The sequence below is a fragment of the Nestor notabilis genome, unplaced genomic scaffold (assembly GCF_000696875.1).
Source record: "Nestor notabilis isolate BGI_N333 unplaced genomic scaffold, ASM69687v1 scaffold4428, whole genome shotgun sequence".
Lineage (NCBI taxonomy): Eukaryota > Metazoa > Chordata > Aves > Psittaciformes > Psittacidae > Nestor > Nestor notabilis.
Genome location: NW_009938617.1, coordinates 4,835 through 22,695, shown reverse-complemented (window position 1 = coordinate 22,695; position 17,861 = coordinate 4,835). Strand labels below are relative to the sequence as shown.

Genomic DNA, 17,861 nt, shown 5'->3' with positions numbered 1-17,861 from the left:
AAAGTGTCCCTTCCCATGGCAGGGGGTTGGAACTGAATGAGCTTTAAGGTCCTTTCCAACCTGAACCATCCTATGATTCTATGACCACTGAGGATCAAATAGCAACTGCTACCTAAAAATCAGCAAAACATGATCTAAATGAACAGCAAATCCTAAAGAATCAGTTTTCATGTCCCTATGTCTTATAGGACCCCAATGCAGAGTCACTGTTCTGCATAAAGAAGCTACACCAAGGTGCATGAACTCCAAGCATTTTGTAAGCCATTACGAGATGGAAGTAAAACCAACTAGACATCCAGTGAAAAGATACAACCACAGAATTGTCAATTGCTAAATAAACAAAATAGCAAGAAGTTTCTATGGATATACTGGCTACTAGAAAACCCAAACTGCATCAAGATTTATTTTCCAGAAAGCGTAAGCCAGCTTTCCTTTTGATGCATTAAGTAATAGGATGATATGATAAAACAGTTGTTCCTGCAATCAGCATATGCTGTTCTGCTCAGTCTGGTCACCTACATGTTATCACCTAAGTGTGACTAGACAGATGGGAAGCTCCAGCAACTGCTTCAGCAGCAGCCTAGAAGCCACTAACAAGAAATTCTGTATGACATTTGAGAATTACTTGAAGTTTTAATAGAGCAAGGTGTTTATCTAAAAGCATTTAATTTATGACTTCAAGTTATGCCTTTGATTTCTACTTATTTAATACATTAAAATACAATTTATGTCAAGTAAGGAAAACCAAGTGAAGCCTAAAAAGATAAACTGATAAACATTAGTAATGAGGGCACACAATACATGAACATAGCTGCTAGAGGGCTAAAACAGCTTGTGCTTATTTCCCAACTTCCTCCTTACTACTGTTTTGCTAGTGAGTTAGTGCACATTGCTACCAACCTCAATACCACTTTGTCTCGCTAGTTTTACAGCTGTGTTGTAGTAGCCACAGCGTAGAAGATGTTCCACCATCATACGATCCATACGTTTCTTCTTCCACATGTTTGCAGCAGCTGGTTGGTCACTACTGTGTTCCTTCAGATGTTCAATCCTACGTTTGCACAGTTTTGCACTTTCATCTTCAGCCTGGATTGATTCAACTGCCTGAAGAAAAAGTAACAGGGACAAGTAAGAGCTATACATTTGCAGTTTGCTTTTAAAGCAAAATACAGCAAGAATTGTTTCGTAAACATTCTTTGTATACTACACAGTTACTCCCAATAGCACTGCTTTCCTTTAGAAAGACATTTCCTATGGCAGTGCATAAACTTTCGTGTGGCCGGTCCAGTTCTGAGACATTCTTGCACATTAATAAGTTTTGATTTATTTGACATTGAGTATACGCAGTTTTCTGCTTAACGTGCAGTTAAGTCTGAAAACAGCAACGTATCAAACTGCTGTAACAGTCTGCAAAGAGCTTTGTGAAGGTTTGCAGTCATCTGGCCCAAGCAGCTGAAAACCATGAATTTCCACCTCTAACCTATGCATGGCTTCTTTCTGCTGAATTAGTTCTGCTGAGGAGTGATGCAGAGTAAACCCACATTACTTCTAATACACTGGAGCCATTTTAATCAGTCATGCAATAATGAAAATTATATAAACATTTGGCCTCATGGCACCTTTAATTTAAGGATCTTAGAGTAGTTTTGTAGAAGTTACCAGATTTTACCTACCTCTGTGATTGTGGGAACATGGATCTACTGTTAGGAGCTTTAGTTAGGAAAACAAATTTGTCCAGGGAGAAGCAGAATGACTGTTTTAAACCAACCTATTGACATGCTCAGTGCAAAACACACACTTCAAAGTTATCTCCACTAAGTACAAAAAAAAGCCCAATCTACTCTTATACTTACTTCCCTTCAACCTTATAGTTATGCTGCAAATTTTACCAGGCAAGTTTTATTACAGACATACCGTAATTCATAGCCAGCTGACTCAGTGTACAGCACGTGACAACTGTGGGTCATGCCAGGCTACAGCACACAAGCAAGCTTTGCAGTACTTTCATATGCTTGCAAAGGTAAAAACAAACCAGAAGACAAAGGAGGCTTAGTACCTCTCCCATCTGTGATGCATCACTACTGATGCAATATCAGGTTAGGCTGCCTTACTTGCAGTGGCATTAAACTTGCTGGCTTGTTTTGAATAACTACACAGTTATGGCAAAAGGGAAGTCCATGAAGGTTTGCCAACCTGCTTTTGGCAGCCCACTCTGCACTCCATGCTGGCACTGGTAGCCTTCCTAGGACTCAATTTATTCAATACTATTCAAGCTACAGTATCTGGTGTCCTCAACATAAGGACATGGAGCTGTTGGAGCAAGTCCAGAGGAGGGTCATGAGGATGATAAGAGGGCTGGAGCACCTCCCATACGAAGATAGGCTGAGAAAGTTGGGGCTGTTCAGTCTTTAGAAGGGAAGCTGTGTGGAGACCTCAGAGCAGCTTCCAGTGTCTGAAGGGGGCCTACAAGGATGCTGGGGAGGGACTCTTCATCAGGGACTGTAGTGACAGGACAAGGGGTGATGGGTTCAAACTCCCAGCTGAAGCTGTCCTGTCCCAACACACAGCACACAGCACACAGCACACTCCTCCTCCCAGAGAGGGCCACAAGGATGCTCAGGGTATGGAGCACCTCCCATATGGAGACAGGCTGAGAACATTGAGGCTGTTCAGCCTGGAGAAGGGAAGCTGTGTGGAGACCTCAGAGCAGCTTCCAGTGTCTGAAGGGGGCCTACAAGGATGCTGGGGAGGGACTCTTCATCAGGGACTGTAGTGACAGGACAAGGGGTGATGGGTTCAAACTGAAACAGGGGAAGTTCAGGTTAGATATAACTAAGAAGTTTTTACTGTGAGGGTGCTGAGGCACTGGAACAGGCTGCCCAGAGAAGTGGTGAATGCTCCATTGCTGGCAGTGTTCAAGGCCAGGTTGGACAGAGCCTTGGGCAACACGGTCTAGTGTGAGGCGTCCCTTCCCATGGCAGGGGGTTGGAACTGGATGATCTTAAGGTCCTTTCCAACCCAAACCATTCTACAATTCTATGATTCTATCATCTCTGGATGACAGCTGCAGCTCTCGAAGCACAGGTTGGTTCCATTTGCTTTTACCATGCATACTCATTTACAAACTGCTTCTGAAAGGATCATTATTTGAAAAGCAAAGTGAAATAAATGCCAACTTGTGCAAGAAAAGCCTACCAAGCATTTGCCACAATTAAGCTTGAATCTGATTTGTCCCGTGATACCAAATTCATGCATCTAAAGCCTTAGTCACTACACAAGATAGTACTTTACCAAAACTCATGTAAACATCTATTGCCTGAGTTATTTTTATTACCAAAGTCTGAGCTAGTTCTATTGCTGAATTTTAGCTTTATTTAGCTTTATTTATTTATTTTAGCTCCAAACATATGGTCAGCAATTTGTTTAAGTTATAAACTGAGTATTTTCCTATTCAGCAAGCAAATACTCAGGCAAAAACTTACTTTCATTTGTTATAGGTCTGTGGTATCACCAGCTATGAAGGCAACCTCTAGAATTACTCTGAACACAACTAGAATTCAAGGCAGCCAAGCACAAAGGTTGAGCTCCTTCCTGTTCCAAAGGACTCTCCTTGTATGGTTTTGCATCTGGACTTATACAGCTCTTGCTGGGTTTTTTTCATCTTTCTAGTGCACTCAGAAAGGCTACAGAGCCTTTGCAAAACCCTCTGAAGCAAGTCTAGCTGGACTTTCCCGGCTGGGCATTAATAGGACCCGAGGGAACAAGCATATTAAACAGGCTACAAAAGGGAGAACACAAAGGCCTAGGTTTCCCCAGGATCATTTTCAGAAGCCAAGAAACCTGCTGTGTTGTAAAGCTCTTTTTTAAGAGCAAGTAAGGTGTTAAATAAAGGAACCATCTAATTCTATTATGACCATCTCAGCAGTTCATCAGATCCTTGTCTAAACACAGAGGAAACAGAGATCCCACATGGGTCCAACGGCCCTAAAGAAAACAATCATTTTGCTCCAGGCAGAGATTACAGAGAAGACAGTTGGAGTTGAGGGTCTGAAGCAGAAACAAGACCTTTTATTTCGGAAGACTTACTGTTAAACAGATTTATTCTTTTTCCTTGCCTTTTGTTCTTTCTGAGAAGCTCTAAGATTCCCCACAGTCTTTCAGGCAGTCAGAAACAAATGAGCAATTACACTAAAATGGAGCCTTGCACCCAAAACATTCAGCAATGCCTTCAGACACACCCCCGCAGCCAGCAAAGATTTAACAAGTAAATAACTTACTCCTCCACATCATTACTACACACCTACAAGCAAAATCTGACACCTCTTTCAGAAATAGCAGTGATTTCTTTCCGTAAGTAACAGAAGTGAGGAAAACATATCCTTCAAGACCTCTTTAAGTCTCACAAACCCAAGATGAAAACAGCAATTAGATTTATGAAGTCTTTTGCAGAATAGCTTTTCAACACCGCGCTAACCTGTTCAAGCAGAAACCCCCAAATCAACGTACATGACAGCGTTATTTTCATGTTACAAACCTTCAAGGTATTTTGATGCTTCACTTAACACAGTCTCTAGATTTATCTCTGTTGGTTATTTCATTTAAGTCTTAATGAAATGACTCTGCTACCATTTGTTTCAACTATTTATTTTTAGAGAAGCACTGCTCTAAGGCCAGGCAACAGAGCTATTTTCATTTTTCTGCAAGATGTGTTTCAAGTAAGCATCTGATGAGTCTCAGGATGAGCAATATTCCCATCCAAAAGAAGTATTCCTTATACTATATAGTTTATATTTTTAACTCTTTCTTCTTAGAAAGATGTGGCAAAGGCATAAAGTTCTGGCTGTATTTCATAGAAGTGTTCAAGCTTAACAGCTAGAAGCAAGTTATCCTGCTAAACATTAAAATGCTTTTAGTAATATCCCCAAGGAACCTTCAAACCTGCAAGTTTAGTGTTCAAGTAACAATCCAGGACAACTCTCACCTTCTCTGCAAAGAAGCCTCTATCACCCCCCTGCTCCCCATGGGGGTTTAAACATTTTTCAGACTCATCTTCTTAGCTGTTTTGCTTAAGTGATCAATTAATGCAACTGTACAAACCTTTCCATTAGACAAGCAGGAATTGATACAAATCAACTCTATTGATTTAATGCTACTGTTTCTTTTCCGTGGGTAGAAAAATTCCTTTTCAGGCCTATAAATACATCTGAATTTTATCTCTTGACAGAGGTTTCTTTTATGTAGTCACAGAACACCAAGTCATGTTTCATAAGTGCAGCGGAGCAAGATACAGTAAGTTCTGATGTGTTGCTGTGCGTTCTAAGGCCTTTGTTCACAGTGCCAGTAATACCTACGTCTTGGAAAGAAAATCCAAGCAAACAGCATTGCAGAAAACTACTTGTGTTAACTTTGTAAAGGCACAGCACCCACAGGGTAGAACACAGCTTACCTTTCGTTTCAGAACACTAAGTTTTTCAACTACGCCATCCAGGAGGCTAACGACTGAATCCACAGCAGGACAACTGCTCAACGTCTTCTCCAGCTCTGCCACCACCATTGTAACGTGGCTGGTCTCTCGGTCAATGTTTTTCTGTGCAGCTCGAAACCGTTTGTTCAGTGTTTCATATGGCACCTAAACGAGAAATATCAAGTCATTATAACTTTTGTATTTAAAAAAAGTCAGGTCTTGTAGGAGTTTAGAGAGTGATGATTTCATCTGATGCAGTCAGGACACCACCGAGGTTGCAGGACACCAGCGGTCATTAGTCAAACGTGAGTTCTTGTATCAAAGCCCTTATTTAAGCCCTCTCAGCAAGAAGGTAAAACACTTCAAAGATTATGAAAAACCAAACAGTGACAGGAAATAAAAGCTGGCAGATTCTCTTGTGTTACCAATTTCACCTATACTGCTTTGACTGCAGCAGGCACTGATGGAAACTGTTCACGCAGAACAGAAAGCCGAAACAGGCTAAGGAAATTGGGGCTGTTCAGCCTGGAGAAGAGAAGCTGCATGGAGACCTCAGAGCAGCTTCCAGTGTCTGAATGGGGCCTACAAGGATGCTGGGGAGGGACTCTTCATTAGGGGCTGTGCCGATAGGACGAGGGGTGATGGGTTCAAACTGAAACAGGGGAAGTTCAGGTTAGATATATGTAAGGAAGAAGTTCTTTACTGTAAGGGTGGTGAGGCACTAAACAGGTTACCCAAAGAAGTGGTGAATGCTCCATTGCTGGCAGTGTTCAAGGCCAGGTTGGACAGAGCCTTGAGTGACATGGTCTACTGTGAGGCATCCCTGCCCATGGCAGAGGGGTTGGAACTAGATGATGTTAAGGTCCTTTCCAACCCAAACCATTCCATAATTCTATGATTCCAAGACAAATGTGTATCCAAAAAAAGGAAAGCGACAAGTTAACTACAACTTGGAGATCACCCTTCAGAATATGGCTTTTTATGTTTACATTTCTTTCATTCAGGAGTTCATAAAAAGAGAAAGTTAACTGAGAAAGCACAGATATCACACATCAGCTACTGAAACACTTATACACAGTGCACCAATGGTTATTCAGGAAATCTAACAGGTCTCCTACCTACTTCTGCCCAGGAAGGACTACTTTGTAATATTAATTCCAGTAGGACTATAACAAATACTAAGAGAAACTCCACAGAAGCTTTCTTTTAGTGAAAAAAGCTTACACTGTATAATTGAGTTTGTTATATTCCTCTAAGGCTCCATCCTTTGGCTCAGACACTAACCCATCTTAGAGGTCTCCTGTCCTACTTGTCCCATGCCTTTCTGGAACAGTCATATCAAAACTGCCACCGACTGCTGGTAAGGACACATGGGAGCAGTCTACAGCCTGGTTGAACTTTAAGGTACTGACTGATTTGGGAAAAGCTAACAGTAAACACTGAGCTGCTCTCATCATGTTGCCTCCACTGCAGCAACAGCATAAGCAATTCAGACAGGAAGTTCTATTACTTCACAGAAACAGGAATTTTAGAACTAAAAACATTCCAGTGTTATACGCTTCATCCATCCATATCTTTTATCTTGAAAAAGCCCACAAGGAGTTCTTTCAGGCAGTTACGATAATCTTGACTGCTTTCCCATTAATCAGAGCATCATTTAGGTAGCAATCACATCACACATATTAAAGGTAAAACAGGAAATGCAAATCAGCACTCTCTTTAGTATCACATATATGTTTGATTACAAATCTTTCAAATATAGCACTTCTAATCAATTATATCAAGATTGCCCCCATTTTCTTTCTAATCACTGGCATGTAAGAAAGTATTCCCAGGGTCCACTCTCCTTTTAGACTCTGTTAGGAGGGAGGTTACTAAATAACCATTGCAATTGACAAGCAGAGATGTGCTTGGAAACAGTTATGCTCAGAGTAACGAAGATGAGCCAAAGATTCACAGGACCAAGTACTTGCTTTCAAAGACTCTGTATAACTCACAATAGATTGTTCTTATTTGTAGTAGAAGTACAACACAAGGATTCTCCTGATAAGATATGAAAGGGCTCCTCTTCCTTTCAGAAAGACTGAAGCAATCTTTTTAATGTTTTTTGGCATCACAAACTAAGACCTAAACAAATGTCAGAACAAGCCTTTACCACAGGAAGTATCTCACTAAAACAATTATTTTCCTCATACATCCTCCCCTAATAATCCCAGCACCACAGCCCCCACAACTCATACCACATAAACCATCACAATCAAGTCTTCAATAGCTACTTAACTGTGTATGTAACCATCTTTTAGTCCATCTTTAGCTCTTATTTCCCTTCAATTCCTCATGAAAGATAAAAGGTTTTAAAGCCCTATAGATAGAACGGGTGTTGAGGGGAAAAGGGGGCATTATTTTGATGCTTTTGAACGTGGAAGCCTATTTCCAACTCCAAGACTAGATGCCACACAGGATTAAGACAACTTCTGCCCTTTTTCTCCCCCACATTTTTCTTACTGTACATTGAAAAATAATTCAGCTGTTCGCATCTACTGAATATAACTTCTACAAGTACGTTGCTAATCAGCTTTTCATGCCACCTTGAAAAGCTACATAGGTCAGGACTTTAACAGCTCGTACTGATTTGAGGTACCTTTTTGACTACAAAAAGTAGTTTTGCTAAATTTTGAGCAGTCAGTTGAACTGAACTGAGCACAGATCTAGGCAGTTTGAAAAAGTCATCCAGCTTTCATCTCCTTTTCCCTGTAGTTTCTTATCTGCACGCAAGGGCAATAACAGTTCCCGTTTCCCATGCTCTGTCTCTTTAGCAAGCAAGTTTCTGGCATAGGCTGTGCTCATATGACATTTAGAACAATTGGACTTTCAATTTCAACTAGCATTATTATATAGCATTTCTAATGTGTTTAGGTGCAGTAGGTTTGAATCTTGGTTTATCTTTATTTTTTCCCTACTCCCCCCAAAATAGCTGAATATCCTGTGTGGACGGGACTAGTAGCCGAAGTGGTTTACTACATACTTTGAAAGCAAATACAAATAAATATATTACATCATTTTAGTGTACTGTAACTTTGAAGATACAGTGACATTATTTGCACACCTGAAACTGACAATAAGTCATTTTTTCATAATCTGCATGGGAACTTGTTTCTTACTATAGAGTTATACTGTGAATTGTATCCAGGTACAGCTTTCACACTTTACAGGACTAGATCCTACAAGTGCCAAAATTTAGAACATTCCTTACTGAGAAAGCATCTTATCTCAACTCTGCATCTTGAGCAGCTGGTTCTTTTGTTACTAATACAGCTCCTATGCTCCAAGAAACCCTGTTTCCCAGCACTAGTTTGATTTACTGCAGAACTCTTCAGGCATTGTACCAGTAAGTTGATTTTTTTTTTCCTCTGACAATGAAAGTAAATGGAAGGAGAACAGAACAAAACAATGCTCTAGAGATGTAATCCTAAAAATTCTTAATAATGGTTCACTTTAATTTTCAGGTACCACAGTTACAAAATAGTGAACACCAAACATTTTGGACTAAGAGACAGCTGCTACAAGCCTATTAGACACTTTCCACTTTTACTGCCAATAACATTTCTGTGACCAAACCTGGATTACACACTTCTCCTTTAGGGGCAAGGGTGACCTGCAGAATTCAGCCTAAGGAAGCATTACCTTAGGCTGCTAAATATTGCCAAAAATTGAAATAAAGCAGCAAGAACCAACCAGAATGTATCCTGTAGAAGCACAATACCAACTTGTTCCGCCCATTGGAGCTTGAAAACCACAATTCAGTTGGCTCATAGCACATAAGAGAACATAAAGGAGAGATGTAAAATACATGGGTAGCATGTTTAAATCCAGCGTCACTAAAGATATTCTGCTGCTTTTGTTCATCAGCCACCACAGCTGCAGAAACACAATTCAACTTAACCATGTACTAAACCAGGTCAACCTTAAACCTAAGGAAAAGGAATTTGACTTAAGTTAGAACAGCCTACGCAAGAGGTGAGCAGAGCTAAGAATGTCAGAAGACAGTTTTTAAGTTCATGCTTAGGACCTCAACTGTGATGTTATCTGGCCTTCAGGCCAAACACAGTACTCTTCCAGCTTGTGAATGGGAATAAGCTATGAAGGCAACACCGACTAGCTCTAAAATCAAGTAGCTAAAAGTGTTCAAGTTGTGCAACTACAGGTAATACTTCTTTTAGTAAGTCACATCAAAATTCACTTGAAATACCCTTAAATATAGCAAATTTCATAATGATACTAAATATATTTCCTTCAACATAAATTTTTCAGTAAGCCATGAATTTACTGACACCATTTCCTTGATCTTTTTGATTACATATTAAAAGTAGAAAGAAACAGCAAGTATTCAATCCTGATGGTTTGCAAACTGTATATGCTTCCCAAGTGTTTATTATAGGTCTGTAAAAAAAATTACAGAAGTAAAGTTAAGCCAGTCAATCTTCTACACAGCATCCTACAATGTGTATCTACCTTGGTTTTTACATTCAATACCAACATTTCAATGAGATGCTTAAGTTTTCTTTTCTTCTCTTCTTAAGGATTTCAAAGTGTATCGATGTGTACACACTTATGTACATCCATAGATCAAATACACAGAAGCAGAGAAAATCTGCTGTAAAACACGCGTGAGAACACACCACCTATAGCCTTTAACTATAGAGAAAGGGAGAGTAGAATGCAAGTCATTTCCCCCTGCATAGAAGCTCATTAATTATAGTGATAAAAGCTTTAAAAACTCTGCTATTTCAATGGTATTTATGTTGGAGGGAGCCAGACAACCAGACTGGACTTCTTACACTGGTTTTAGTGCCTTGAATTCTACTAAGCAGCTTAATGGCATCTCAAGAATGTGGCAAAGTTTCAGCCTCAACACATACTTGCAGCTTCCATGACACAGTCACTCACTCAGCACCTGGGGTTTCTGAGCAAAGTGAAGACATACATACACTGCTGAAGGGTGCTCTGCTTGGGAGAAAGCATGAGATAACAGGAGAAATATGAATAGTAGCAAGGTGTTCTTTGCAAAGGTGCTATAGTCCTTCAGCCAAGATGGAGGAAAAGCATTCTGAGCCACAGCTAGAAATCCAGCACTTGTTACGATCATGGCCAATGTACACATCCACTTCATTCAATGAGAGTTTACACTCAACTGTAGTTACAAGGGCTTCATAAACAGATGGGCAGCATAAGGAAGACGAAGAAAGCATCTACAGAATTGAGTTTGCGGCCTAGCAACAACGGATAACAGAAAGGATCATGTCTAAATGCCTTCTTTGTCTTTAATGGTAAAGTCTTCTCCTAAGCCTTCCTGATTACATATGAACAATTGAATCTGGGAAGAGAGGCACTATTTACATGAGAACTCTCAAGCAAGCTGAAGACATACAGGTAAATGGGACCAGAAAGGAAGGAGTGACTCACACTGTTTCCCACAGTACCATTGTAGCCAAACTGGGAATACATGGACTGAATGGTTGGAATACAACATGGGTTAGGGACTGATGGGAAAGCCAGGCTCAAAGAGTAATGACTGGTGGTTCAAAACCTACCCAGTGGCCAATTACAAGTACTGCCCAATTCCTGAGGCCTGTTATCAGCTCTAACATACACATCTTCTCCAACCATCTGCACTGTGGAACAGAATACACCATCAGAAAGTTCACAGAGGACAACACACTGGTGGAGTGCTTGATAATACTGGGCAGCAGAGCTGCCTTTCAGAAACACACCAAGAACTTTATGAAATGCAATCAAGGCAAAACCCCTGCACTTGGCATAAAACCACCCATCCATTAGCACAGGCTGTGGAATAACTGGCTAGAACCACTTCTGGAGAAAAAGATACAGAGGTTCTGATGGACAATAGGTTAGACAAATCAGCAACAGATTCTTGTGGCAATGAAAGTTAATCACATACCAGTCTGCATTAGCGAGCTTAGAGGCAGTGGGTTGAGAGGAGCGATTGTTCTCTATGCTCAGTGCTCAGACTCATCTGGAATACTGAATCTGGTTTTCAGGTCACTTCCCCTGCCCACCAAAGAAGAGATGTTGACAAACTGGAAAGAGTCCAGAAGGCTGTCACCACAATGTTTGAGGATACCAAATTCAAAAGAGAGGCTGAGGGAGGCAGTCTTATTTCACTTACAGAAGGGAAGGCTACAAGGAGTTGGGAGTGGCACAATCTGATAGAAGTCTTCCACTACTGAAAGGTGAAGGCCATAGATAAGAACCAGCCAGACTTTTCTTGGAGTTACAGAGCGAAAAAGGAAGGAGACAGAGTTGGCAACTGACGGCACAGAAAATTCCAGCTGGACATAAGGAAAAAATATTTCAACCAGGAACATTGGTAAACACTAGAGCAGCAGCCCAGAAAGGTGGTGGAATCTTTACCCTTGGAAACTTTCAGAACTAAGAACTCTGAGCAACTCAAATTAGCTTTGAAGTTAGCCCAGCTTCAAGCAGAAAGCTGGACTATGGTGTCTGCAGAGGTCCTTCCCTACCTTAATTTTAGGAATTAATCTAGAAAGAGACTGGATCAGAGATCCCCACTGCTAATTTCAACACCAAATTCATCTCCATATGGAGATACGAATGGCCATAGCAAGACAAGAAGTGAAAAAAGGCAAAACCAAAGTTACTAATTTCAAATAGTCTCTTTGGATTTCTTGAGCCAGACACAGGAGTTCTACACACCACAGGGTGTTTCTCATCCATGAATTCTACTGATTGCTGTTGACCTGTAGTGTTTCAGCACTGCAACATCCTGTGGTGAGTCATTCCACAGCCTCACACATTGTGTGAAAACTCTCCTTGGTTTTGACTTGTCAATTGCTGGCCTAATTTGAAATCCTTTGTGTTCTTGTTCTGGAAGCAAAAGAGGGAACATTCATTTCCTCCTATGCCTCTTATGTCTCTTGAGATTGAAGAGGCTCTTTCTTTAAAGACAGCTATTCCATACCTCTTATGATACTTGCCCTTCTGTAGACATATTCCACTTCTGCTACATCCTTCAGTAGGATGAGGGAAGGGAGAAAATAAGGGTAACTCCTATTACTTGGGAGAAGAAGAAACCATTGATTTTCATTGTTACATAATGAGGCTCTCAATTCTTCCCTTTCATCCTAAATTTGTGAACCTTAACCCGGTCATTCCCAGAAAATATTCACTATAACCCCAAAGGTCCCACTGAGCAATGATGATCATTTCCACCTCGATCTTCTGTGCAAGACTAGGATTGTTTTTTCTTCACACCATACCTAGAAACTGTATCACACTACACTTGTCTATATCAAGTTTCACCTATTTTAATACCTATTCAGTCTCTTGTTTTTCTCTAATGCTTCACACTTGAGTTGTATCTACAATACATTGATTATCTTAGTAGCATCAAGGAAAGTGGATCATCTCAGCACTCACTATCTCCTCCAGGCTTTACAAACAGCTGAGTAGCAGCAGTACTGGCAGACACCAGCAGAACCCTAACACTACCTTTCTTCCATTACTGAGGTCAGCTACCAAATCTTGATGTTTGCTTATCTTGCCTTGTTACCCATCCACATAAGGACTTCTGTCTTCTTTCTGGCAAGGGATGTATCAAAAAAACCACTCAGTAATACCAATAAGCTATCAACTAAATCCACTACCACCTCTTTTTTTTTTTTTTTTTTTTTAAACAACCTCTTTGCATGACATGACTTTTTAGAAGTCACATTTACTGATGTCCATTATTGCATATTTACTAGTCAGGATAGTACTTCTGTATTAATAAGCCATTGGTTGGAAGGGAAAAATCAACTGCATGTATTAAGAATCTCACAAAAATTCCACTTAAGTAGAGGCACTGAAACAGAGTCTTTTACTTAGTCTCTCTTCCACTTTTCAGATTACTTCAGCATTTGTCATAGAACTTCCAGAGAGTTAAAAGCAAGACTGGACTCAGGAAAAAGAGATTTTTCCCTAAACCAAATAAGCTGATTTTATTATAAAGTGTTACATCCTGCATTTCTACTCCTTTAGACGTAGAGGATGTTGGGCCAAAGTGCGATGGCCACTACATGAAACTTCAAACACCAGCCTGATGCTTCCCACCAGTTTTCCTAACTGGTACATAGTAATACTGAAAGATTGAATTGCACATTTCTTTCCTAATTAAAATTTTTGTGAACAAACATAAGCCTTTAACCTCCCCCAGACCTTCAGCACACCAGTTCTCAAACTGATCTAGTCACATCCAGGCTAGATTCCTTCTTCACTTATGCAGATTCAAGCCTAAAGCATCCCAAATAAAACCAGAAATTAAAACCTAAACAATCCCTTTCAGACCACAACATTAATCAAAAAGAATTTCTCCTCCACAGTGACTGCATATAAAAAGCATTCAGATGTAACAGAAGGAAACAGACAGTAAAAACTAGTTTGTATGGCTATCATTTTGTTGCTGGAAATGATAGAGTAAGAGTGATACTTCAAAAAAAGTCATCACAATTGAAGGAAGAATTATTTGGTGGTGAAAGTAAGACCCTGAATCATTACCCAGCCTCCTGTTAAGAGGAATTTTCAAGGGGTTATTTTCTGAAAACTGATTTTCACTGAAAACAGTACAGACAACAGGAATGAGCACCTTTCACATAGGTTTGCAGTTCTGGAAAACCACATCCAATTTGGGAGAAAGAAGTTCATCATGTCTAACTTCTCAGAGAAAAACACCTGAGCCTCATAGTCCACATGCCACCACTTCTATTTTGACCAAGTCCCCCTGTGTCTTTACTCAACATAATTGTTTTCTCAAAATCCCATCCAAGACTTCCTTACAGGAGGTGTGGTAAAGCTGTCAACTTCTATTCCTGCGGATTTGTGACTGCCCCATCCCTGGCAGTGTCCAAGGTCAGGTCAGATGGCACTTGGAGCAACCTGGTCTGGTGGAAGGTGTTCCTGCCCATGGCAGGTGGGTGGAACTGGATGATCTTAAGGTCTCTTCCAACCCAAATCAGTCTCTGAGTCTGTGAAGTTAACAGCAGTACCAGCTCATATGCAGGGAAGTTTTAGCTACATATCCTGACTTTACTGACATCTGTGTGAATCATTCTTTAATGTTACAGTCTCCCAGTTGAAAGCAACTCCTTGCCACATAAAGGATGCATATGTATTTATTAACACAAATACCTACATCATGTGTCTTTTCAAATGAACTGAATCATGGGCAGAAGGGAATCTGAAATGGATCTTTAAAAACCTTTTCAGATACATGAAGTCAGGTAACTAGTAAGAATTAAAAAAGAAAAGTTTCAAGAAAATAAATTAAAAGAGTCCTACCAGATTAAGTGGGGGGAACCATTACAGAACTATGCTCTCCTTTCAAGGGTGAGAAAAAATGATGTGCTTCATCTCCTCAATTGTGTTAGCTTATAACACCTGAAAAGCACCAGAGATTTGCATGAATCTACAGGTCTCCAAGATAATTCAGTTGAAGACTTTGAATTATAAATAAGCCTTTTCAAATGCCATATATTGTACTCTTATACAAAGTGAAGCCCAGCCACAGACAGGTAAGGGAAAGAAAGCGAGAAGTGCAGTGACGAAACTCCCTTTGACAAAAACAGAAGCAAAGGCAACTTAGCTCTACTTTATGCAAAAGCAAAGAGGAAATATGAGATCATGGAAGAAAAATTAAGCATCTCCTAAGTAGTTTTAGTAAATAGTATCAAGAGAAAAGGTAAACTCAAGCAAGAAACACCTTCAAGCATTAAGATGTTTCATTGAGGCTAAGTTGGATCACCATGCTCACCTTCAACAAAACAGAAGAGGACATCTGTTACACACAATGCCATTTGAAAAGCAAGGTAGGGTACAATAAACTGTTGCAAATTTGCCCCTCAAACCATTAACAATTAAGTATTTCCATATGAAATTTTGTATTTTTATACACTATTTCTTCCTCTCTCTTGGACTATTTGAGAACTGAGTCAACATCATTATTTGGCAATGAACTCATCCAAAATGTAAGTTATGTCACCACTTATTCACAGAAGGAATTCTTCTGATGGGTGGCTCCTATCAATCGCTTGAAATAGCATTATTTTTCCATGTTCTAGACAAATCCAGAAAAGGAGAAGAAAGTTAAAAGAAAGAGAAGTAATATATTTCAGGAATGAAAGGCTAGATTTAGGTCTAATTAGGTACAAGTATTAATATAAAATCTTGAAGATAAACAGATCAAAACAGAAAATTTCATAACCCTAAGTAGAGTTGCAAGATCATTTGGACTTAAAACCACTTCATTTTGAAAACAGTTTCAATGTAGCTTCCCTTAGTTAAAAACAAGTCAGTTTTACAACTTAGGAAGTCAGTACTGCACATTCTAGAGCAGCTGCATCTAGAAAAAAAAATAGCATTATAATATTCAAAGCTGCTACTTCAATACAGGAGAGAATTAGCAGTGAAAACTCTTGGACTATCCATCTGCCACACACATACTTACTTAACAGAAGCAACTATAATACTTCCAAGTATTATCCTTTTACACAAACTGCTAGTAACCTCTTACTGAATGCGCTATGAACTTTTGAACAAGGCTTTCAACAACAAAATTAAGCGTTTTAAAGCCATTTTACAGTTATATGACACTATCTTGTATCCTTATATAAGCAAATTAAAAGCCATTTTAGAGTCCTGGCTAGAGCCACACTGGGGACATCAGAGACCAGGCATTTTGTACACACTTGCTTATAGCTGCCATCTTAGACTCACACCTCAGAAGAAGTTTCTTCACTGTTCTCCTTTTAGTAGAAATATTTGAGTACTAACAAAAACCTTAACATTCCTCCCGGTCCAGAGCAGCGGTCAAGTTGCTAAGCTAAGGTCACACAGCAGGTTTGTGTCCTGAGCAAATCCATTTGTTTTGATCCTTCTTTCTTCTCCAAATATTTGTTCATTTTAATCACAGTATCACCTCTTTCATTTAAAGAGGTCACCGTCCTTCTGTGTGTTTACACAGTCCAGACATCATGACACTGGCTGGAGCCTTTAGGCTCAAGATCCCATTTCCAGTCAGATCACTCCCAAAATTACTTATTCCAGCTGAAATAACAGCATTTCTCCTAAGACAAATAATTAAGGATTATTGATTCAGCAGACTTGTATCAGAATATATGGATGACCAAAGTTCTACTCAAGATATCTGTTTTACTTTAGTGCTTACTAGTTTACAATTCAAGGTAATCCACAAAGCACTGAGAAAAGCTGAGGTGATTCAGAAGTAGGTTGTAAAGCAGTTAAACTACTGGCTATCAAAATAAAGATACCTTTACAAAACTTGCCTTATTTAAATAAGCAGTAATAGATTGTAAGTGACCAAGTAATACAGCATATTTCACATTCTGGGTTAGAAAATACTTCCTATATAATGCATCTTCAGGCTGCAAGGTATGCAAGGCCAAGTCAAGTGTACAACAGAGGCAGTTTAAGTTTACAAGAACTGACAAATTTTGCCAGCATGTCCTTCTAGCAAATATCTATCTGCCAAAACAGTACTTTGCTAAATCAGTGGACCCCAAAGGCGCACCATTATGCTGATTCATATAGGAACTACTGCACTGAAAAACCACAGGAAGAGGTTTAGGGAGATAAAAATTGACACTGGATGGATGGTCCATGTCATCTAGTCAAAAGTTCCACTCCTATCACACAGAGCTATGAAACATTTTCCTCCTATTTCAGTATCTAGCAAATGTTTGAAGCTCATCTTTCCTCCTGTTTCCCAGCTCTTGAAAAAACACTCTCCACGCAAAGAACCAGATATTTCACAGATATTCTTGCTTTATGTCAACATTTAAAGACCCCAACATGTTAGCTACCATACAAGCACATTATTTCTATACCACAAAACATATACTAACCAAATTCACAAGGGCACTGTCCTGTGAAAACACTACAAATCAAGTATGCTGCAACTGTGAATTGCAACATCAGATAAGTATTTGCTTTGAAGATACTAACAGAAGGTCTTCTGTAAAATGTTTGAGAGTATTTCTCTTACAGTATTTTCCTGCAGGCACAATGGAGTACTGATAATCAAGCAACATCTCTAGCTCATGGCCACACTGTTACTTATTGCCTTTTCCTGCATTTTCCTTCTTCATCAATCACTTCAAAATGTGTTTTATAGGGAGTGGAGGAGAAACCAATTCCCACAGGAGCCAGCTCCTACTTTAACTGCTTTCTGATGTCAAACTTCTTCTGAAGTTTCCCCCATATCGTACTTTTCTTACACCATGGTGGCTCAGAGAGCCCTGTGCAGAACAGCAGCAGCACAAAAGATGTCACACTTGTTTGCTGACACACACGGTGTGTCAAAACA

General features: G+C 39.7%; 1 protein-coding gene across 3 annotated transcripts in view; it reads right to left on the bottom strand.

The window, feature by feature from the left end:
* The window catches only part of MAEA (macrophage erythroblast attacher), a 35,999-nt gene extending 27,440 nt beyond the window's left edge, over positions 1–8,559 (bottom strand). The window contains exons 1-3 of one of the 3 annotated variants that reach the window (XM_010019412.1): positions 8,526–8,559; positions 5,447–5,631; positions 901–1,104 (exon numbers count right to left, since the gene is read on the bottom strand). In XM_010019412.1, the coding sequence (XP_010017714.1) occupies positions 901–1,104; positions 5,447–5,631; positions 8,526–8,559 (423 nt within the window). Of the gene's footprint in view, positions 1–900; positions 1,105–5,446; positions 5,632–8,525 lie in introns of those variants that run through there. The other 2 variants (XM_010019413.1, XM_010019414.1) reach the window with 2 other exon arrangements.
* Between the last annotated feature and the right edge of the window lie 9,302 nt (positions 8,560–17,861).